The 23,341-nt window shown below is 43.8% G+C and overlaps 1 protein-coding gene across 1 annotated transcript in view; it reads left to right on the forward strand.

Moving 5' to 3' along the window:
- The first annotated feature begins 438 nt into the window (after positions 1–438).
- The window catches only part of AGBL1 (AGBL carboxypeptidase 1), a 356,032-nt gene continuing 333,129 nt past the window's right edge, over positions 439–23,341 (forward strand). Inside the window, exon 1 of the mRNA XM_067305788.1 lies at positions 439–488. Coding sequence (XP_067161889.1) covers positions 439–488 — 50 coding nt within the window. The remainder of the gene's footprint in view (positions 489–23,341) is intronic.

Here is a 23,341-nt window from a genome sequence, read left to right on the forward strand (position 1 = left end):
GAAAGCCTGAGGGACGTGAGTGAAAACCATATATACTGAGGGGAGACAGATGTTCTCTGTCTTTTAATGCATTTTCAGAGGCACCAGCTGAGGCCACCGGGAAATGCATGGCCTTTAGAGCCGGGTCCAGGCATCACCACCTTTCGGAGGTGTCCGGTAGGGCAGGTGCCTGCTCCCCCTTCCTTCTAGGAATGCCAGAGTTTCCAGAGTTTGCCATTTCATTTTGTTTCCTGATTTTTGGAAATAATAACAGGCTATTTCCAACACTAGTCCTTGCCACCTGTTTAATTGACTGTGTCCATCCTGCTTATAGCCTTGGGCCAACAAACCAGGGACCAGAGCCACTGCCTTTACCAGTACAAGGAACCCTGCTGCCGTCCAAGGAAGCTTTACTTGACCAAAAAAGCAAGGGTTAGCTCACTCCTTCTCATGGTCAAAATGGAGGAGGAGGAGGCCTTGGGAAATGCTGTCATCCTGGAGGGCGTAGGGTAATCGGAGACGTTTACCTCAAACCCTCTGTGATCCCCAGGGCTTCGCAGAATGTGTATGCACCGACTACCGAGGGGGCCTTGTTTGAGATGACTTCTGGGGTACTTTCATATTAAACCAGACTAACAATGAAACCAAAGCGAGCAGAAGAGGGATCCGGTGGCTCAAGGGGAGAGCACTGCTCTATATGTAGGTATCTTCTCATCTGTTCCTAGCTTCCTGGAAACACTATGCTGTGAAGGTGCTCTGCCAGAAAAAGCAAAAATATAGAGGATTTGTTATCACTAGAAACCACAAAATCAGATATCTGATCCATTTACAGCTCAGAATTTACCAGTAGAAAAGTCTCCGCACATCTGCAGTTCATATAAATGATGAGAACCATTTGTTTTTAATGCCTAGCCATAACTGCAGTCTGCAGCTATCTGTCACACTTCACCAGGAGATCCCAGAAGGGCTCCCCACGAGCAGAGCCAGCCCCGCCACGCCAGCTGGCCTCGCCCTGCTGGGGCCGTGGAACCGCGGGGGCCCAAGGGCTGGCACCGGGCCGTGGAACCGCGGGGGCCCAAGGGCTGGCACCGGGCCGTGGAACCGCGGGGGACCAAGGGCTGGCACCGGGCCGTGGAACCGCGGGGGACCCAAGGGCTGGCACCGGGCCGTGGAGCCACGGGGGACCAAGGGCTGGCACCGGGCCATGGAACCGCGGGGGACCCAAGGGCTGGCACCGGGCCGTGGAACCGCGGGGGACCCAAGGGCTGGCACCGGGCCGTGGAACCGCGGGGGACCAAGGGCTGGCACCGGGCCGTGGAGCCACGGGGGACCAAGGGCTGGCACCGGGCCATGGAACCGCGGGGGACCCAAGGGCTGACACCAGCCGTGGAACCGCGGGGGACCCAAGGGCTGGCACCGGGCCGTGGAACCGCGGGGGACCAAGGGCTGACACCAGCCGTGGAACCGTGGGGGACCCAAGGGCTGGCACCGGGCCAGGCAGCGGGGGGCAGCGGAGTGGTGCCCGCGGGTGTCGCTGCCGCCCGGGCCCCGCCGTTGCCATGGCAACGGGGCCCGCGCGGGAAGCCGCGCCCCGCCCTGAGGCGCTGAGGCGCCGTGAGGCACCGAGGCTGTGGGGAGCAGCGCCGAGGCCCCGGGGGCAGCACCGAGGCGGTGTGCGCGGTGTGTCAATCCGAAATATTCAGCTCCTGCCTCTCTCGGCCTCCCGGCGGGTCGCAGAAGACAGTGGGGACAGCTGGCGCGGCAGGCAGAGAGCCAGCCTGGCGATATCGAAGGCTATCGAAGGCCTCCCCCACACACACGCGCCTGGTGCTGATCAGGGACTGGGAAGCTCGCACTGCTCCGGACTCTGCTCCTTTTTAATTATCCGCTGTGTACTTCTCATGTAATTAAAAGCCAGAGCATCTCTTCCCCTCCTTGGTGCGCAGGCACAACGCCCCTGTTGTAAACACACTTGAGATCGGAGCGAGGCCTTTTGCTGCCTGAACTCTTGCTTTTATTTCTTGTTAAATGTTCGTAGCAGATGCTACCTGCACTGTGCAGCGGGTTTTAAATTAATTAAATGTTGTTATGGAAACAGCACAGCAACCATAGGATGGTGGTTCTAAGGGAGGGAGGGAAGGAGTCCCTCGTAATGGAAAGGTCTGTGGCTGATTTGGAAGGACAAGGGTTTACTGGATCAGGCTTTTGTAAAGTTGCCAGAGCCAAGAAAGGTCTCCTGGGTTCATGCATCCCTTTTCTTCCTATAGCTGATAATTCCTGATTGTATCAATCCACTCTCCTGAGCCTTGTGTGAAGCCTTAGCTCTTTGATAGTTCAAATAATCTCCTCTTCCCCTCCAAATGTTCCCTACTTGAAATCTCAACAAGAGAGAATTGGCATTGAACATGCAAAATCGTGGTATTAAGGCTTGATACATGATAAGCCGGAAAGCGGAGCTCTGCCCCGGGTGGGAAAGGAGAAATTTCCCCCTTTGCAAGGGGGGCTAGTCAGACTAAATTGTATAGATATCCCTGAAGTCCTGTCTTTATTATGCAAAGAAAAGCTGATTTTAGCCATTTTTAGATGTGCTGCTTTCTCCTCCTTCTCTGAATGCAGCAATAACCAAGACACCTGGCTTTGTCAATACAGAAGCAAAAATAATTGCAATACATTTTATATAACTAGAGAATCTCTTTTCCAGATCGCTTTTGAGGTAGTATGCAGGTTTTGATGGTTTATTTGGAATAAGCTACAGAACCAACTTGTGGTTTATTAAATTGAAACTATGAAACACAGCGAAGCAGCCATCCAAAGTAGACATGGGTGAAAGCTGCCTACTCTCTCCAGGATGTCTTCCATATATTTAAGCTGAGATGTTTCAGGGTCATCTAGGGGATTACATCATTTCGAGGTCCCTGTTTCCTTATGCTTTGAGAATTTCATGGGGAAGGGAAGGATCTGTAGAGCCACTTTGAGCCTGTCTTCTAGAAAATTTCTTTCCCTTCCACCCAGCAGTCCTCAAATCTGCCCCCAGTTTATGCTGAGGGGCAGGGTGAAGCTAGAACAGATTTGGGATTGTAGTATGGCACCAAGCTCCCTTTCATGCAGTCTGGAGTAAATGGCAGGAGTTCCAAAGAGCGAGGAGATCATGGGTCTTTGCATGCTTAAGCCAGATTTGTCTCTGCAGCCCATGCAGATGTGTTTGAGTATGTCTGATACCCCAAGTGAGATCAAGACTGTGCACAGTAAGAGACATTTGCTTCTCTGAAGGACATATTGTCTAAAGAGGCATAAAAGACAAAGGGTGAGAGAAAAGAATATTATTACAGTATTTTTCCCATTTCATATATGAAACTGTTCAGGGGGTGACTTTAGATAAGTTATATAAGGTTTCACAGGAATGGGTTCTGTCTAATGGTTCTGAGCCAGCATCTCAGTTTAGGAATGTAAATCAGCCAGCCTTCTTTGTTTTCTGTTACTTTGACAGGCTGCAGTCAAATTCTAAACCCAACCTGTAACATTGAATAATCCCCTAACCCATACCCTACCTTTTCCCCTAATTTCAATCCAGATCCATCCTTCAAATGATCCCTGGCCTGAGTAGGCGCTGCTGAGAGAACTGGTAGCTAATTAATGTTCATCATCAAGAGATAAACACATCTCATAATCAGATCATCCCTCTATCCATTCATCCATCCATCCATCCATCCATCCCTCCATCCATCCATTTTTATCTCTTCTTGTAGAATCTGGACACAGATCAGCCATACCATTTGCTTATCCATTAAGGAAGAACAACTTCATGTCTTCCTGAAGATGGTCTGATAAATTCAGTGAGTGCAATGTAAGCTCTAATGGGTGGACACGATCTACTTGCATTGCATTAATAATTCCAAAAGGGTCTGCTGATCTTATCACCTCATGTCTGCTGCGTGTGTTAATCAACCACATCCCCAGTGCATTGAAATTTTCCACTGTGACAAGCCCAGCATTGAAGCAAGCACCTAACCACTTTCATTGACACTAAAAAATGCCTGTCTTGTTAATAGTATAAACGGACTAGGGAGTCTGCCTTCCAACTTAATTCAAGAGTGCTATAGGCATGAGTAGGTTATAAAAGCTCTTTTTCAAAATAAAAGACAGTTCCCTGCCAGAAGCAGCTCAAACATCTTTATGACATCTCAGTGCAAAAAACAATTGAAAAGGATTGTCATAAAGGGAACCATGTCACTTGTGAACTTTACTGAATTGAGCCTAATGCAAAATTCATGCTGAGGTGTCACAAATGAAAGGCAGTTTATTAATCCAACTTATCTGGAGCTGGTAGGCAGCAGTCATGGTACATTAAGAGTGTATGAATATTCCTCAGGCTCATTTGGGTTTCTATTCAGGATGCCTCTTGCTTGTACAGCAGGGTCTGTAGAGGTCTTTTGGACCGGAAGACCGGCCTTCTCTTCCTCTCCCTTCCACATATCTTTTCGTATTTGTCACACAGTGAGTGCTGTGGGGCTAAATGAAGCATGCCTTTGCCATCTCACTGATCAGAATGCAACACCAAGCTAACTGTGTCATGCTGCTTTATTCCAGTCATGCATTAGAAACCATTTTATCTCTCCATTACATTTTGTATGTTCCCAGGCTAACTTTCCCCACTGGGAAGAAGCTGCAGGGAGGACAGGGTTCTTAGACTCCATTTTCACATGCTTTCACCATTTTGCAATGTCTTATTTTCCCCATACAGAATGGCAAATTGTCTTACAGCTGATGTGTACAGAAGAATCATTCAAATGAACCTCTGCCTGTCAAGAAAGCATCAATGCACCTATAGCAAGAACGTGTAGCTCGCATAGTGGGCTTGTTAACACAATACCCTTTCAGAGAAAACAAGAAACACTGTGAAGAAGCAGTGGTGTGGGACCAATGCCTTCTGAAAGGATGAGGGAAAGGAGGAATTAAAATGATTTGAATTAAAGTGGAGCAGGCTTGTAAGCTGTCTGCATTGTCTCCTGGTGCTGTTGGATAGCAGTCAAGGTAGACAATGATGAGCTTGACAGGTCTAGCGAGGAAAATGGACAACCCCAGTCCTGGCAAATGACATCAAAAACCTTAAAACAGGTTTTTGCTCTGCAGGATTAACTCCTCCTTTGAGGTTTAGGCTAATTTTCCAATTGACTTCAGCAGGGTCAGGATTTTCCCAGAACCATGTAGGAAGCAGGAGGTTTTAACTGTGCCTGGCTGAGAAATATGAGTTCAAATTTAGCCCTACCAGAAGCTGTACAAATGTTTCTCATTTCCACTTGGGCTGAACCAGTTCACTGCAGAGCTGAAGCTGGCCATGAGAGACTGCAAGTAGGAGAGGAGATGAAGGCTGTGGAGTTGCAGGGAGGCAAAGGAGGTGCTTAGAGTGGAAATGTGATGGGGAGATGGACTTCACCAGGAGAGCTGCAACAGAGATGCAATTTACTAAACTCTTGAGGACTTGAAGAACCTTTTACAAATTAAAGTGTTTAGGTTTATTGAAACCAAACTGGGGAAGCAGCTCAAAGAAAGCAAAAGTCCTCTGATGTGAGTCTTGGTGGAAGAAAACTTGAATGCATGTATTAAAAACATTTTAAAGTTGATCCCTTTCTGTCATGTTTATGGATGTTACCCAGAGTGGCTTTTATCACATATGCATTTGGCTCAGCACTGAAGGGTAATTGCAGCTAAACCGCCTGTAAAGAAAGATCTACAAATGCTATAGAATGCGAGCCAACCAAATTCTATCCCGTGCAACCTCATTGATTTTAATGAGGTTGCACTGATATCCCTTATGGCAGAATTTGGTTTGGATGTTATGGGGAGTAGATGGGAATGTATTACACGATTATGGCAGTGGGGTCCTTTGTATCATAGTGCCAATGACTCATTACATGACTTTGGGCATGTCACTTAACCTTTCTGTGCTGTGATTTACTCAGCTATGTTTTTTCATGTTGACCTGCCTTAAGTGCGGAATGACTGTCGATCTCCTTGGACAGTGTAGATGGAGGATGCTGCAAACTGCAGTGCATAGGCAGTTGCAGTTGGAAGCAAAAAGGAGCCAAAGTACTATGAAATGTGCCACTAATTAAGTATCTCACCTTTATTCAGTGAAGCCACTGAAATGTGAGAGCCATTAGAAAAGAAAAACAATAGCAGGTTAATCTTCCTAGGCCCAATCTTGCAAAGATTTAAGACTTACTTCTCTATTTAACTGAAAAATCTAAAATAGGAGTATTTTTTTCAGGGTGGAGGTCTCACACTCCATATTAAGGGCTGTGTCTTGAAATGTGCTGGCACCTGGCACAATGAGACCCTGGTACTGGCTGAGCCTTGGAGAACAGTGGTAATGTGAATTTGGTAACGACTGTTGCCATACATCCATGCTGGTTTCGTGACATTGAGGTACCTCTGTCTAAAAGACATCCAGGGTCTTCACCTGCCTGAACTCAAAGTGGACTGTTATATTATAAACCTTGCATTTTGGATAGCTAATGAAGTAGGAGAAAGATACACTAAGTCAACATCTGAAGATGGGAAATTCGACAATCAGTGCAACTTTGGCTGGACTATAGCAGAGGTGACTTTTTTCCTTCATGCTTGATCTTAGGAATTCAGGAGAGAGCATTTGCTCAGAGAGTGAGTTCTGGGAGCCTGGATGATCACCTGTGTTACACTGGGTGCACTGCACTGTTTTAGGAGGTGAGGGTACTCAGTCCCAAGCCTCACTTTCCCTGGTCACTCCATCCACACTGTACTGAAGCATGAGGTGAGGATCATAGTGTGGATTGACTTCTCTGTGCTTCCTACCTTTGCACCAGCAAGTTCTCAGCTGTCTCCTCAAGCCACCTTTCTATCTGCTTTGTGCCACAGACAAACGCTGAACAGGTTTAAGCAAGCTGAGAAACAGGGCCACAGCTGAATATTTTCCTCACCGTGACTGATTTCTACTTCTAGGGCTGTTCATGTTGGATGTTCAAGCTATATGGTTTGGTTGCCCACAAGATGGCAGTCGCTGCTAGTACATCACTCATGTGCCTGTCAGGCAGCTGGATTGACAGCTGCAGGCACCAAGCTGGCCAAGCTCTGCTTCTGGAAGGATCAGGAGTCAGAAAGGTGGAAAAGAAGTACCTGGTTACTGTAGGCAGTCTCCCTATGGACTGAGACCTGCTGCTGTCAGCTCTCATGATTACAGTGTAGACACACCTTTAAAAGCTATATTTTGTTCTCAAATCTCAGCAATGAAATAGAGATGACGCCAGAGCCCCTCCAGATAGACTGGGACTTTTCTCTCCTTCTCACTGTCCACATTTTTGCAGTTGGGACTGTTCTCCCAAATAAAGCATGTCAAGTGCAAATTAAAGAAAATATCTCTTCTTACGCCAGCAATCAGCTTGGCCCCTTCTAGTAAGCGCGATATGACCAGGGCAGTTAGCTGAAGCTGCAGTACCCATTGCTCCTTTGGAAATCTCTGGTTTAGTTGAAATGCATTAAAGGATTTCTGAGACACAGGAGTTTAGAACTTGTGGTTTAGAAGTTGTGATTTCAGGATTACCTTAGAGACCATGATTTGGGAACCACTTTTTAGTGGAGGAATTGGCCACATAAATAAGAAAAACACATGATAATTCAGGCGGCAACCTTAATATATGATTATCTCCACCCTTGTAAATACATACAACCTACAGTGGAATCTGCAACAAAATTGTAGCTTGGGCACTGAAGAGATTTCTGTCACTAAAAATGTAAGTGCTAGCCATTCTTAAAGAAAGGTTTAGTAGATTACTTCTAAAGCACAGGAAATTGGTTTAGCTCCTTCTGTGTGGTATTTGTCTTAAGAAGCACATCATAGACAATAGGGATGAGAGGAGTCACTGAGGTCTCAAATACATGGATTCTTGCAGCAGCAATATTACCAACCCCTCTAAGAAAACCTAAGGAGCACAATTTTTCTACAAATTTTCTGAAAGACCATCAGGAAATTACTCTATGAGTTGAAATATCCCAGGCTATTATACTCATAATTTGATATTGCAACACTAGATTGCAAAGTTATTTGTGTTTCTGCAAATAAGCCTCTTTTTTCTCTCTGTAATATTTCTCCACTCTCTGCAATAAAATACTTTAAAGAAGAGAAAGTGACCAGGATAAATTTGGCTAGTGGTACAACAGGGTGGGATGAGATGTCTCAGGAGATTGGTTTCAGCATATGGGTTATAAGAAGAGAAAGACATCGTGAATTTGATTTTCCTCTTATGCTAAGACTTTATGTATGACTTTACAGAACTGTCTGCACTTGAGCTGTTTTAAAATGTTATCTGAGAAAAATAAGGCCTCTTAGGATGAAGCTGGAAGCATCCAGGAATTGTTAGGTGGCTATATGGTGGTCTATATGTAGAAATAAGTGGGTGTCTCATAATGACTACTGTTTTTCACAAGTCAGGCTTCTTGTCCCCAAATCATGCCTATTTACACCAGTGGTTTACAGTCTTGACACGTTGACAAGCCAAGGCCTACTCAGATGCAACAGCTAAAATGATTTCTTAGTCCTATAGCTGATGTATTTGTGCCGTGATGCATTCAGTCCCAGTAGCGGGTAAAAGCACCATGAGGAAAATGTGATTTTACCACACAGATATGGGATAAGCAGAATTCTTGCATCTCTAGTTACATCCAGCAGCTTTCAGCATTAGCTGTACTCTCACAAATAGCTCGCTAAAATCAGTGGGACTCTTGTAGAAGGGCATCCGAGTCAGCATATCCTTCCCAGTCTAAATGATTAGCTACATTGTATTGTCTTTCCCTCTCATTCGAGTTGCGGAAAAGCTGAGGTGGTGCCTGAATGCTTCCTGCAGGAATATTTAAAGAGTCAGAGAACTTTTCTCATTGTACTTTTCTCCTATTCCTTAATCTAACATCAAATCCTAGTTATATGCAGTTGCCAAGGCTAACTCAGTTTTGATCGAGTTGTGTTAAATTTGAAAGGCTGACTGACTCCAGCTTAAAATGGATGCACTTAAAGGAGGATGAAAGGCCTTTTTTATCAGTGTTGAAGGAAGTAGTTCAAAAGCAGAAATGGTTTCTTTCTGAAGACAAAGAATCTCTTTCTCACTCTCCTCCCATCATGAAAGGGATCCTTTGCGACTAACTGCCCATCAAAGAAGAATCCAATGAACTGGAGATGAAGTAGCAGTATATTGGTAATTTTATTACTATAGCTGGAATAAAGGAAATTTAATGTATGTATACGGCCCCTCATGCTTCCAAAATGTCTTCCTACTTCCATCTTTTTTTTTGGATTGTCCTTTTCTTCCCCTCTTTGGAAGCCAATCAGAGGTTTTTCTATCCAGCTGGAGATAACCTCAGAGAGAATTAGTGGCCTTCTCCTTACCATTTTGTACTATCAATAACCCTAGACACTGATGAGGAGGGAGAGAGAAATACAGATATGTGAATTACCCATCCCAACTCTACTAGCTGTTGTGGAGACTAGGATTAGAGCCTTAATTTTGAGAGACAAATGTTTTGCATGAGTAAGACAATTATTGATGGAATAGGGCTTTTTAGGAGGGTGGAGCTCCCTTGTGAGTTGGTTCCATGAGTTCCTAAATGAATATTTAATTGTCCCTTATTAAGATGCTCATTGTAAAGTAGACAATACCACTGTTGCTGGATTTGGCCCAGCCTGTGGAGTGGGTGCAATATTAGATTTCAGAGTCTCTATAGAAGGAAAAAGTCTAGTGTGACTCTAAACATACCTCAGGAGAAAGCCCTGGTGGGGGGGAAGTTGCTTTCCCCTACATTCACTGCTTAGTGTATGCATTGATATTTTGCTGGAAGTTCTGTAGTTCTGTCAGCATGGTAAGTTATAAAACTGAGCCCCTGACTGGCTGGGGATCTTAAATAGTGTGTTGCATTTCTGAAATAAATAAGGTTCTGTAGTGGCCATATTCTTGCTTAGTCAAATAGCTTCTCCATTCCATTTCTGCTGGTTGTGGTCTCTCTTTCTATGGTTTTCTCCCACCAGCTGCCCATTTTCCACCACTGCTTAAAGGCTGCTGTGTTCCAGCACAGAGACTGGCAGAACTGACCAAACTGTACCTAGTGAAGATGCTTGTAAATAGTCAGTAGAAACTGTTTCTGCAGATGCAGACATGGTCACATAGGACAGGTCTTTTGTACATAGTTAAGGTAGCTAGGAGATGTTTTGTATGATAATCAGTAAGATAATCAATAAGCAATGGATCATGCATATACTGGAGTGGTCACGTGGATTGTAAAAATTCAGCAGAACAGCAGTTGAGGGAGTCTCAGCTGATCCAGCCACTAAATACGCCACTGCAAGGACTCTTACAACTGAGATTCTCATCACCCTCTGGAGAGTGACTAACCATCCTGTTTGAGAGATTTGATTCCCCATGTAACCATTACCCTGTGCAAAGATCTATATAAATTATTTGTTTTTAACAAATGTCTGTGACCGTGCAACAGGAGGAATATCATTATCCTTTTCAATATGTTGCCTCTTCCTGTCCAGTTTGGAATCCTTCCCTGAGCACTATTATATAAATGTGATTCATGTACAGTATATATAGAGAGAGATAGATAGATATAGATATATAAAAGAATATATATGAATATATATATGTATTTTCTCTCTGTACTCACAGTTCTTATTGGTTTTGCAAGTGTTCATAAGATACGAAAGCTTAAACCAATGGGTCCAAGTGTGCCTGACTTAAATTCCTGCTTATTGTTCCTGGGAAAAGACACCCTTAAAACTTACTAGCTTTCTCAACATTAGTGTTTAGGCAACTTGCAGTACTGATGTCCCTCTCTCTGGGTTAGATTTCCCTTTCTTCATTAGACTTATGATGATAACTTAATTCCCCAAAGTGTTTTACATAAGATTTCTTTGCTTAAATGGCTTCAAAAATGGGAAAGAGACAACACACACACACACACACACACACACACACAAACACACACACCAGCAGCAAGTAAGCATATTAAACTTGTTCATATGAATTATTAAAGGCAATATCACAGCAAAGTTGTCAGAAATACAACCTACATAATTGGCACCAGCAGGCTGCATGTGTCAGAGAAAAATAACCAGGAATTAAACGGTTATCAGAGCAAATCTAAAGTGGTTTCTTGGTTTGACAACTTAAATTCTATACAGGAGGGTGTGAGGGACTCTATTTCCTTAACCCTTTTGAGCCTAGATACAGACATATATAAATACCCACACTCTGAGTATGCATTCCTTCTCCCCAACAGGCATCTGGCCTGCAGTCAGAAATATGTCAGCCTACTAATTAGCTGTATGGCTTCAACAAACATGTGATTCAGCGTGTTGGTTTAGGCATGTGTGCATGAAGGGTATTTGTATTCTCTGAGCCTTTGGGAATACAGAGCAGGGTGGGGCATTTTCAACATATTGGACATTGTTTGGGATTTCTACATTCAGGATTGACAAAGCCACATAGCTCTTGGCCTGCTTGAAGCTGCAAGGGTTGATGTTCACAAGAGAGAGAAGCTTGTTGGCCATGTTAGATTCCTCTGAACATGTCAAGATGGGCCAGTGGTGATCTCTGAGGCGGAGATATGACTGTCAGCTGAATCAGCTGAACTGGGCTAATATTCAGCCAGTTGCTCCTAATCTGTGAAGTGACTCATCCCCTCTCATCTCTGATGTTTCTTTTTACACTACTTTCCCCCACACCCAGTCTTTACTCTGATTCTGTTATCTGCCTTTTTATCATCCTCTTTTAACACAGGTATATGGCAGGTAACACCTCCTTAGAAGCAAGGATTGCAGCCCAACCTACAGAACCGGCAGTGTCTCCAGGAAAGCAGGGACTGCAAAGGAATCTTGAAGTGAGTGAACAAATAATATGAACACCTAGTGTGATGCAGTGAGAAATTATCTACAACAAGAAGTAAATGTAAAATCAAGGAGGACTGAGGAAGTATCTATTGAGTAGGTGCCTCTGAAGTCCTACAGCCAACCAGAAAGAAATGATAGGTGGATTTATGTTATTGAATCTAGACCTAAATGCCTACATTATTAACCTGATAATCTGAAAAATCAGAGGGAGCGCATCCAGACATCCAGAAGTGACTCAATGTCTTGACAAAATATCATATAATGAAAGCCATACAAAGCTCTATCTGTTTAGTTCATCAAACAAAAGAGTGAAAGGTGACTTAACTTGAGCGTATAAATACCTTCATGAGAAGAAAATAACTAGTGTTAAAAGGCTCCTTTAATCTAGTGCAGAAAAGCTCAGCAAGATTCAATGACTGCAAGCTGAAGCCAGACAAATTCAAATGAGAAATTAGGCATACAATTTGCTAATGAGGACAATTAACCACTGGAACGAACTTTCAAGGGAAGTTGTAGTTTCTTCATCTAAAGATCTCTTCAGTTTTAAGACCAGACACCTGGACAGTTTAGCCAGGCACAAATCTCTGTACTCAACAGAAGTACTAGGGTGGAACTGAATGGTCTGTAACCTACAGGAGCTTAGAGAGTTTGAGCTAATGATGCTTTCTGTTTTCAGTTAAGGATCTAGGGATCTTCCTTTTTTTCTAGTTTTAGAGCTGATATACATCAAATGGCACTGAGGAACCTGCTTAGAAGAGCACATATGACCTTGAACTACAAATACTAGGATCAGAGCAAAGAGCAAATTCCCCCTTTATTTTGGGTTCCAGTCTAGATCTGAAAGGCAGCAGGGTTTAAGAAATAACTAACAAAGCCCAGTGGCAAAGGTGGGAAGGAATAGGAACAGCCTTCTTCCACTGCAGTCTTTAGCTAGAGGCACTGCAGCATGCTAATAACTGTAAGCAATATCATCTCCTGCTACTTGATCTGAATTTGCATGGTATCAGATTGTATCCATTTACCAGCTCAATATACTTCACCCTCCAAATACATTTATTTAATGCATTTACTTCCTTTTGATGCGTGAACAGTGAAAAAGCATCCTGATATGGCTCTGAGTGCTCTGTCTATTATTTAAAATTTTACCTTGAGTGCACTGTAATCAGCTTATCCCACCTTTCCAGCAACAGCTCATATTAAAGATAGCCATCCTTTTGTTTCTCTTCAGATCTTTTTCCTGGTCCTCAAAGACCAGAGGAAGTGCACATGCTGGGTACAGTGCCCAACAGGTTAGTAGCCCTGGCTATTTTGGATCAAAGCCAGGAGGGCTGCAGGTGTTCCAGTTTCCATGAAGAAAGGGCCTGGATACCAAATCACTGTTTATATGGTCAAGGGAGGACAAGCATCTGTGTCACAGCTAACCAAGACAATTTACTATGGGAATGAAGATGGTTTTTCAGAGGATGTGAAGGTTAGAAGGTGGATCTTGTAAACTAAATAATCCTGTAACAAAATAATCTCCGTGGCCTGCTCCCGTGTACAGCAGATGAGGCGCTGTCCCAGAGGATGGAGAGTAACTAACGCTGTGAGGATGCAACCACCAGTTCCTTTCCATGTTCGGGCTGTACATTACAGCCTTTGAGAGCCATCAGCTGGCTTCTTTGTTCTTATGTATGAGCCAGCTGAAGCATGTTACCGTCCCCTGCAATTCCTGCCCACGTCACCCCTCCTACATTCACCCTTGGTTCCAGATGTGGATGGGAACAAGAGAGAAAAAAAAAACAAAATTATGGGAGTGAGAAGGTTGAGATCAGACACATGGGTGAAATGAAAGGTCTAATTAAGTGTGCCCTCTCCTCTAGAGCCACAGCCTGGTGTTTGTTTGTTATGCACGTGACTGTACACTGGTTTCCAAGTTTAGAAAGGAGAATATGCTCTCACAGCCAGTGCTCGGGAAGAACTCCTGCCCTTCCCTAACCTGATAAGATAGTTAATGGCAGTCTCTGCTATGTTCATATATGTCTACTTATTAATTAAAAATACATAAGCTTCTGTTTGAAGTTAAAGTGACACATTTAATAGTAACTTTCAGAGCTTGTTAATGCTCAGCGAGAGCTTGATAGTCACACTAAGTTTGCATAATAAAAATTTTGGTCCCAATATTAGAGTACCATACAATATGCAGCATGCATACAGATGAAGAAAAGAGGAAATCCCTGAATAATCTGTTCCTCTGTCTTCCTAACTGCAGCAGCGCAGACATTAGATAGGTGCACTTTGTTTCCAATTTGTGCAAAGGTAGGAGCAGCATTTATTCGTGCCACGGGGTTATATGTGAACTCAAGTATCTGCATAACCCGATGGGAGAGGGCAGAAGTGTACCAGGGAAGATGAATGCTTAAATGTTCATCTGTGCCACTGGATGTGCTTTCCCATATGTTTCTGGAAAATCTTACAGTATATGCAAAAGTGAAGGGGGGCTTCTGAGAATTGAATCCTAAAAGTGGGCTCCCAGGATTTGTGTGAACATGAAAGTTAATTCTGATTTAGGCAGGCTGGGAGTTGCAATGAATTCTGAGTGGGCTAAACTTAACAGTAATAAGGTCTCCTCTTATCCCAAAATTGTAACACTTTACACATGTACTGTTCATAGACAGTTAGTACTGTCTATTAACTTGATGGGTAGACAAAAATGCGTAGTTTAAATAAATGATTATTTTCAATGTTAAGGGAACATTTTCAAACACAGATTTTTTTTTTAACCCTATTTCTATAGTTACGCATTTGTGTCAGCTCAAGCGCTTGAGAAACCTGCTTCAGTTTCTGTTTCATGTCAGTTTTGGTGTCTGCTCCTCATTGTTTTCAGCTGTTCTGTTGTACTTGGTTCTCCAAACCAAAACTGAATCTTCTGTCGAGGATATTGTTTATATGTGATTCCTGACATTAAAAGTTACTGCAGATTTTGTAAAATGAGAGACTCACTATTTTTTGTAACATTTCACAAGCTATTTGAACTTTCAAAAATCTAAAGAGTTTTCTTCCTTTTGATGGGTAATGATGTGTTCTAAAACGCTTAGTGAAGAACTCTCCCTTGACAAAGAATAAATAATACTTTGTATTAATGCAAAATCCTCCAAAGCTTTTGCCTTGCCCATATGTTTATTAAATCTTGAACAAAATGTAAGCGTTATAGTGTGTTTTATGGCCTATTTTAACACTAACTACTTTTTTATTTTAACTAAATGCTTCTGTTGCATTGCATAATTTTTAAAGCCTAATAAAAATAAAAAGCCATAAAAAGAAATTGTTCTATACAGTGTAGGCTCTTTTGTTCCCATCTGCTGTAAGGTCTGATGTCTGCAGTCAAGGTGAATTCACCATGCTTAGAAAAAAATTGTTCATGCTTTAGAAGAAAAGATGCATTTTGAAAAGGCTTGTGTTGACCTCTACTCTGAGGAACAGGGCAGCTTTCCATCTATTTTGCAGTTTGAGACCAAAATTCTCCTCTCTGATCGTCCCTGCTCTGCAGATCTCTATTTCATACACTAGTTTTCTTCCCTGTAGAGCTTTCTGTGGGAGTTCTGTATGACACCCACACATAATGAACTCGCAAAAGGTCTGCTGTTCTCCCCACATGGTTGCTAGACTACATAAAGGATAACAGCATGCTAGTGCTAATGGAGTTTCTCCCTTATTTAATGTGACGGAAGCCTTCTGTGAATGTGAACCCACATTCAAGCCATGCTCAGTGCACATACAAGGAAGATCCAACACAAAAAGGAATATTTTTCCATGTTATGTCTGAGCTGCACTGTTTCCACTGGGGAAGGCTGAAAAATGTATTTATATCCAGACTTGTTTCTCAGCAGCATACAAACAGGGCCAAAACCTAGTTGGGCAATACTCATATGACAGCCATTTTTATAGCATCCATTTGCCCACAGGCTTGTACACAAGCTCATGTTGAGACAGCTTGGCCTGTCTCTGAAGATGAGCTTTCATGCAGCGAACCCTGCAGGAAAAGAGACAGCTCTGATCCACTCCCAGCAAGGTAATGCCTTGGAGAAGTGTACAGCATGGAAATGGGAGAGCTGGCAATGTCTCACTACCATCCAGATCACTCTGCCAGTAAATCAGATTTATCCTCTTGAATTTGCTTGACAAAAAAAACATTTCAGAGCATCCAGAGAAATAGCTGGCCAGCAGGTTGTGCTGGACCAAGCGGCATGCCAAGATGCAGACCCACCCTGCAAGGCCTCGCAAGCTTTTGACTTGCTCTGAGGTGCTACAGCTGAATCAGTTGCCTGACTAATTTACCACCAGCGTTGGTGTTGTGGTTATCTCATATTTTCTCAAAGTACCTGGTGGGAGTTTTTTTGGTGTTGTGGGAGGTTTTGTGTTTCTGAGTGAATGAGTGTGGATGGCCGGAAGAGCTTGGGATCTAGAGACCTAATCTCAAGCAATTGGAAGTTACCAAAAGGGGAGTCTGGGGAAACTCCATCGGGGATGGAGGTGTGCCTGAGCGCATGTGGGCATTAGCAGTGTATTTTGGAAAAGCCAAGTCAAAGAGATGAGTTTTGCATATAAGCCTAAATGACACAAGACTAGGTTGAATTATATTTTCTTAGCCAGGTAGTTCACAGATATGAAGAAACCAGGTCTTCACCAGTAAAGGATCCACACCATGACCTCCCCTCCCACCCCCACCCACCAGTAAAGCAACTTCCCTCACAGCATCCAAGGGTGCTTTCTTTGGGTGGAAGCAGAGGGAGTGTTCCTCTCAGAAACAAATCCTCCTTTTTGTTACAAATAGACATAGTCTCAAGCTGCAAAATTTCAAACTGCGTTCGGATCTCTAGGGGCAGGGTGAGACCAGGCCTTTGGCCTCATTAGAGGGAGATGGTCGGCTGTGAAACTCATCTCACAGAACAGCCGCTTTCTGATAGTTTGATGTGGGGAGGTACTGAGCGCCTGCCTGACAACAGAAGATTGAGCCAGGAACGTGCAGTCCATGGCAAAGAGAAGCAGGAAAGAAAATAACCACAACTGATCACTGTACAACGAACACAGAAGGACCCAGGAGAACCCCTGAGTAAAGAAGAACGGGGTGGATGGACCCACTGATAAGAAAGCTGTCTCTGCCGAAGAGATAGGAAATATTTGATTGACACAGCCACCGAGGTGGGGCAAGAGGGGAGAGGAAAGCTGGTACTTGGAGCTCTTCATTCTGGGTCAGTAACCTGAGACTAAGTAACCCCCTTGCACCTTTTGCGCCAGGAGCTTTTCAGCGTGTCAAAATGGAAATTTAAGGATATTAAACTCAGCTCCTAGCGCAATTACTATGCAGATGGTGGAAAATAAGTTTTGGCAGATTTAGTGTGGGTGCTTGGTGAAGCTTGTATCTATTGAAGAGGCAATGGGCAAACACTAAGGAAGAAATTTCAATTTATTCACAGCTCTGGAAGACCTGAGATAATCAAAAATATTCAGAGGGGCTGCTTAGTGTCTTCTTTTAAAGAGAAAAGACGTAAGTTGCTAGTTCCTCTCTGTTTCACTGTTTTGTACAGGCTATCTGCAAAGGGCAGACTGTAGTCTAGGGGGACAGTTATTTACTGTTTCATACAAGTGTGATGTGGAAAGTTTTCCTAGCTGCTCTCTCCTGCACTGTTTGTTATTTTGGTCCTGGGTCAGCCCAGCACCCAGGTCTGACCCACAGCAATACATGCTGCTCCAGCCCTAAAGCCCTCATGCTGCTCCAGCTGCTTAGCCCAGTGGGTGCCTCTTGCCATTCGGGTGACTGTCCTCAGTCCCAGCCTCCTCTTGACCACCCCCATTGTTCTCCCATGCCAAGACTGTTAATACGGGCTTGACTGAGCTGAATCTGTTGTGGATCTGTTGTCAGGCAAAATAACCTTTTAGAACCCTGATTTGGGTCCAGACTTGCAGGAAATTATGCAGATTCCTTCCTTTCTTCCACTATCGTATCACAGTCTCAGCTGAGTTCTTTTTGGTTTCCCTCTTCGGAGAAAAGTTTACAGAGCTCCCCCTTGGGTGGAGTCTTACCAAGGACTGAATTTTTCTTTTCTATTTACTTCTACTCCAAAGCAGGCACTCTTGGTATGTAGCCTGACAGCATGAGGTAGTCCCTGCCTGAGCCCTGTAGCAAATGAATAAATATCCTATCTAACATGTAACATTTTTCCGTGCTGATTAAATTGAGCTGAAAAGATGGATACTGGCTCCTGGAAACTGTACCATGAGGGAGAGCGATGCTAGATGAATTTTATAATGTGGTTTTGAACTAAGCCTTAGTAACTGAGTAACAGCACCACCTACCATTAATGCACTTTATATCCCTGAACAGTGAAGTTACTCCAGGAGCACACAGGAGGTATTCAATGGCCATGCTGTGTAGAAAATTCATTAAAGCCCAGTCAAGCTCAAGTCTGAAATCTGGTGGTGGTAGCATAAAAAATCTTGAGGGGGAGAAATAAATTAATCTCCCAGAGAAAACATCAGTAGCAACTTGTTGCAGACACAATATAGTGCAGCAGTGTCTTCCTCTGTCTGACAACATGGAGAAGAGAAGGATTTCAGAGCTCTGCAGAAGTGACCTACTTCCAGGCTATTTAAAATGCACTTAGCTGCTGTTTACCATATGTGCAGGCATGCTGCAGGCCTAAGGAAAACTAGAAGCGAGATTAACCCTGAGAAAAGGACTCTGGCCTCCTTGATCGTTTCTCAAAGTGTGGAACTACTGAGGGGACCCCAACCTGAATAGCTTCCCAAGAGGAAAGAGAAGCAAGTGCCAGCTGAGAGTGAACAAAAGCAGAGAGTACAAGTGACAGCACTGGAAAGCCAAGGCCAGGGTCTGCACCGTCCGTAGGATGAGCAGTGGCAGGACAAGTTCACCCATGCACGCAGTTGCATCACTGGTGTCTCAAGAAAGGACACCTTAAAAGTAACAAATGGGTTGCAGCAACCACCCAGTCAGTGGAACATCTCACACACAGTGCTGGTTCCTCTCCATTGACCTCTTTTTTGCCTTGGAGAGAATTTTCAGATTTTTATATAGCTACGCTGGAGCTAATGAGACCAGCCCGATCAAGCTGCCAGAATGAATCAAGGGGATAATGCTGCACCTATATGTTAGGCCATCATCTATTTTTTTCCAAAACTTTCAATTGGTTGAAATCCAATTGTGTGTCTCAATTTTAAGCTCGGTGGGGGAATTTTCTGGCAGTGTTTCAGTCTGGAGATCTTGCTTCCTCTGTATCATTCTTCTTCCAATCATAAAGTTGGAGAGAGGTCAAGCTGGGCAATATTCCCTTTGTGTGCAAAGCACTATACAAACTGTTTTGCATTAGAGATGAGGCAGAGTTTGGAACCTCAGTTCTGAATATCTCTGGATTCTGAAAATTAGCCTTTCTCCAGGGTTCAGGTCCATACCTAAAATGAACTGAACCAGCTCTATCCTGTTCTGCTCAGTAAGCTTTGGGGAGAGAGGAATTTAGTACTCAAGTTAGCTCCTACGCTGGAGAATCATTGCCATCATTTTGCTCTGGGTCAAACTCACAACATGAAGCAATAGCAGCAGATTTATTCCTTGAGCAGATGGAAGAAGGAGGGGTCAAAATATGGCTTGCTTTTGAACTGTTGCAATCTGGTAGGAAAAAAACAGGAAATACCTGTTTCTTAAATGTTAATCCATGCTGTATCTGAAGAAAACAGCATTTCAGTGTGTGCACTAACCACTAGACATTTTTTCAATTGATTTGACTGATCAAAACCATTAGAGCTCCATCCTGCTTGCAAACAGGCAAACACTGTTCCTGAAGTTGCATCCATTCTTGCTGGGATTGCCAATATTTCCAATAAATAAGTAAAGCAGAAACAATAGGGGTCCTCCTCGCTGGCAACTTATGATTCAGAAGGAATATTTTTAACTGCTTTGAAGTCTCATCTTTAGTTTCTCCTTTCGTATTGAAGGAAATGTTTAAATTCTGTTAAGAAAAACAATTTGGAAGTTGAGTGAAGAAATCAGAGGACAACAGTCCCCAAGGATTAAAGATGATGAATTTGACCTGAGTCTAGAAAAACATGCAAGACTAACATATAGTTGGCTGTTGGATCTTAAAAAAAAAAAAGGTCTTTTTACTTCTAACATTTTTCTTCTCTTTAAAGTTTTGAAATAACCCAAAGGAATGCAAGAATGAAGGCCTAAATATACCAAGATGACACAGGAAATATTTCAGTTAATAAGTAAATATATCTTGTGCCTGGACTTTGGCCTTTCTATTCATAGGGCAAGGAGAAAAGCTGGGGGTTAGCGTTTTTCTCCTATATCCTACGCTGAAATGAAGTGTCTGAGGTTTGTACCTGGAACTGCCTCTCATGAATGTGTCATGAATCTTATGATATTTGCTAGCTTGTTTTGGCTTTTTATGACTCAGCTCTGTGAGTCAAGAGACTTCCCTGCAAAGGGAACACAGAGGGCAGGATTCATCTTGTGTAGCTTTAACCAGAAAAAAAAAAAAAACTTGTGGTGTTAGCTCCATCACTCCTCGATGGAGATAGACAGGCATTTCCTTCAGGCAATTCACCCTATTTACCTTTGTAATTTATGCTGGGCTGCCAGAAATCATTCTTTGTATGGTCCTTCCCTCTTCCTTTGACTAGATGGGGAAAGCTGTATGTGTAGACTTACACCTAACTTGTAGGCTATGTCTACATCAGCAAGTAAATCAGTGCACCCAGAGTGAAGCAGCTGGTGCTGAGGTCCTCCCTGCTGCACTATGTGAAGGTTGGGGATTTTATTTCTGGCTAGATCCAGACTGGTCCCTTGGACCAAATGTCCCCATCGTGCATGTGATTCGAAGCTTTCCGAAGGACCTGTCAGCAGCTTGGTCGCTTTATCTTACGCCTGCCTTAGGGCTTGGAGCACATTTGGTGCACATTTGGAGTGGAGCTTCTAGTTTAATTTCCTCCCAAAAGAATCTAGTTCACAAGCATCAAAACAGCTCTGCAAACTGAGCCAATGCATGTTAAATTGATGACTGGGAGATTTGCTTCAAAATCCCACTCCTGCTTTGAAACAAAATGTTAATGTAGAGGCAGTCTTATGTGATGTGTGGAAACAATTCATTTTGTACTTCCAAATGAAACTTGATTTGTTTTTCCTGTGTGAAAATATTTCCCGTGGATGAGATTTCTATCTCCTGAAGAGCTCTATCAACCCATGAGGCTGAGAGTGGGAGCATCCCAAGGGGGAGAGGAGAACAAGCGCAATGGGTAAGATTTAGTAGCACCTTGTAATAGACGCAGCCTTCCTCACTGAGGCTGTTCCTCCCATGCTGTTGCATTAGTAGCCATTCCTTCCTCTTCTCTGCAGGCAAGATTGGCTAACAATCCGAGTCCGAAGGACGCAGCTTGATTTTCTCCGTATCTCCTTTGGCTGGGCGTTGTGCTGCTGCCAGTAGTTTTCTGTCCTCATAAGATCATCTGAGCCGCTTTGAATCTTTAGAAATTATTTGACTTGTTGACCTGCTGCAACGGCTGATTCCACAGGGTGTCTGCAGTGTGCTAAAAAATAACACCTTTCTTCTCATTGCTTCTATATGATGTGCCTTTTAGCTTTGTCAAATATCCTCTCCCCGCTCTGGGATGAGGGTAAAAGAAGAGCATTAGGTCAGGATTCACCACAGAGCTCATTTTCTTCCTTAACTGTCAACCCTCCCGCTTTAAAGTCTGAGCCTACTTTCATTAAAATTAAAGGCAAAACACCCAGTGATTGCAATGGGAGCAGGTTCAAACTTTTATATCTCTCCTTTCTAGGTTAAAATCACTCCCAGCCTTTGTGATCTCTTTGCAAATACAAGCTTCTGCTCCCAAAGGAACTGCCACAAAAATCTGTGTGCAATCTGTTGCATGCTGCTGGGTCTGTGCGTTTGGAGATGCACTCTCAGTGCACAGCACATCCAGAAAAACAATCTCCTGCCTGCTGCCTACTCCTTCTTAACACAGCTCAGCAACTTCTTTGGTGCTCTTCCTCACTCCAGCCTTTTATTCAGGTGTCTTCACTGAGTTACATCCAGTAACTCCCAGGCCTCTACTGGGTTTCAGGTTGGGACTGACAGGTAAAGGAGTTTTCCTCATTTCTCAGGATACAAAGAGGATTATTAGCTAATTCTGCCAAGCCAAACAGTGCCAAAAAGGGAGCAAGCAAAGCAAATAAAAAATCCCTTCATGCTTGCAAAGTCATGGGCAGTCAGTTACCTGCTGAAGTTACCGGCACTGGATCAGAGCTGGCTTTTTGCTTCCTTCTCCCTTTCCACTTGGCTGCTTCTCACTGTGTTCACTCACCTCTGCTTCCATGCAGCTCATTACACTCCTAAAACATATTTTCCCTTGCTCAACAGGGAGAAAAGGCTCTTGTTTTCCAGCTTAGTTCAGGAGGGGAGGTGGTGAGCCTTTGCAGGACTCCACCATGCTGTGGATTATTGGCTCTCCCTCTGAGTATATGCAGCTCTCACTGGCATCAATGCAAAGTCTCTCTTCTATTTGTTCCACAGAATAACAGTGAGATGGCCACATGAGCATGTGGCCATTACAATATTTCATCATGTTTTATCCCGCTAGGCCACTCTTATCACTCAGCTATAGGGAGAGACGGCATGCAACCCTTGACTCCTGAAATCGGAGGAGGGAGGTGCTTTTAACCTCATAAGGACAGAAATTTACTTTCTGTCTTTAAGGATCATGGGAATCTGGAAAGATCTAAATGGTGGAAAACTAAACTTTGGAAAAGTAAGAGCCTGAGTTTCATTTCTTGCCCCTGTCAGCACTTCCAGGAAGACAGTGGTTGCATGGCCATACAGCTGGGACAATACTGAGTCCAAGGTAAACAAGTCCTCTAAATAGAGTCATCAGCTCCTTGTTAATCTCCCACGTTGGTGCCTATCAGTCATTACCCTGCTTTGCTAGTCAGAGCCTGACAGTACTGCAGGGAAGATACTCACTCCTGCTGTAAAGTGCTCAACCTGTCCACAGCAGTGGTTTCACCACTCTGCATCTGACTGACCTGATCTCTAAGTGATGTCTTAGTCTAGCATGAAAACCTGCCTGTCTCCTAGCAGTATCTCAGGGAGGGATTGCTCTGAGAACACCATATGCTGCTTGATATATCTGTATTTGAGGGAGGGGAGGGTAACACAACTCAAAGCAAGAGGAGGCTGTCACTGAGGGAATGGGCAGGGGATGGTCACCAACCCCAGAAGGCTCCCCTTGTGTGGTACTGTCAATCCAGGGGATTCTTGGAAAGACTACAACTTCACTGGGCATCCCCCACGTCTGGAAAGAGCTGGACTGAGAGTTCTAGGGCTGAATCCTTGAAATTGTTCCCAGTATAGGTGCATGGCAATGCTGTAGTGCCTGTGCCCATGACCTGAA

Source organism: Apteryx mantelli, chromosome 15, assembly GCF_036417845.1.
Source record: "Apteryx mantelli isolate bAptMan1 chromosome 15, bAptMan1.hap1, whole genome shotgun sequence".
Taxonomy (NCBI): domain Eukaryota; kingdom Metazoa; phylum Chordata; class Aves; order Apterygiformes; family Apterygidae; genus Apteryx; species Apteryx mantelli.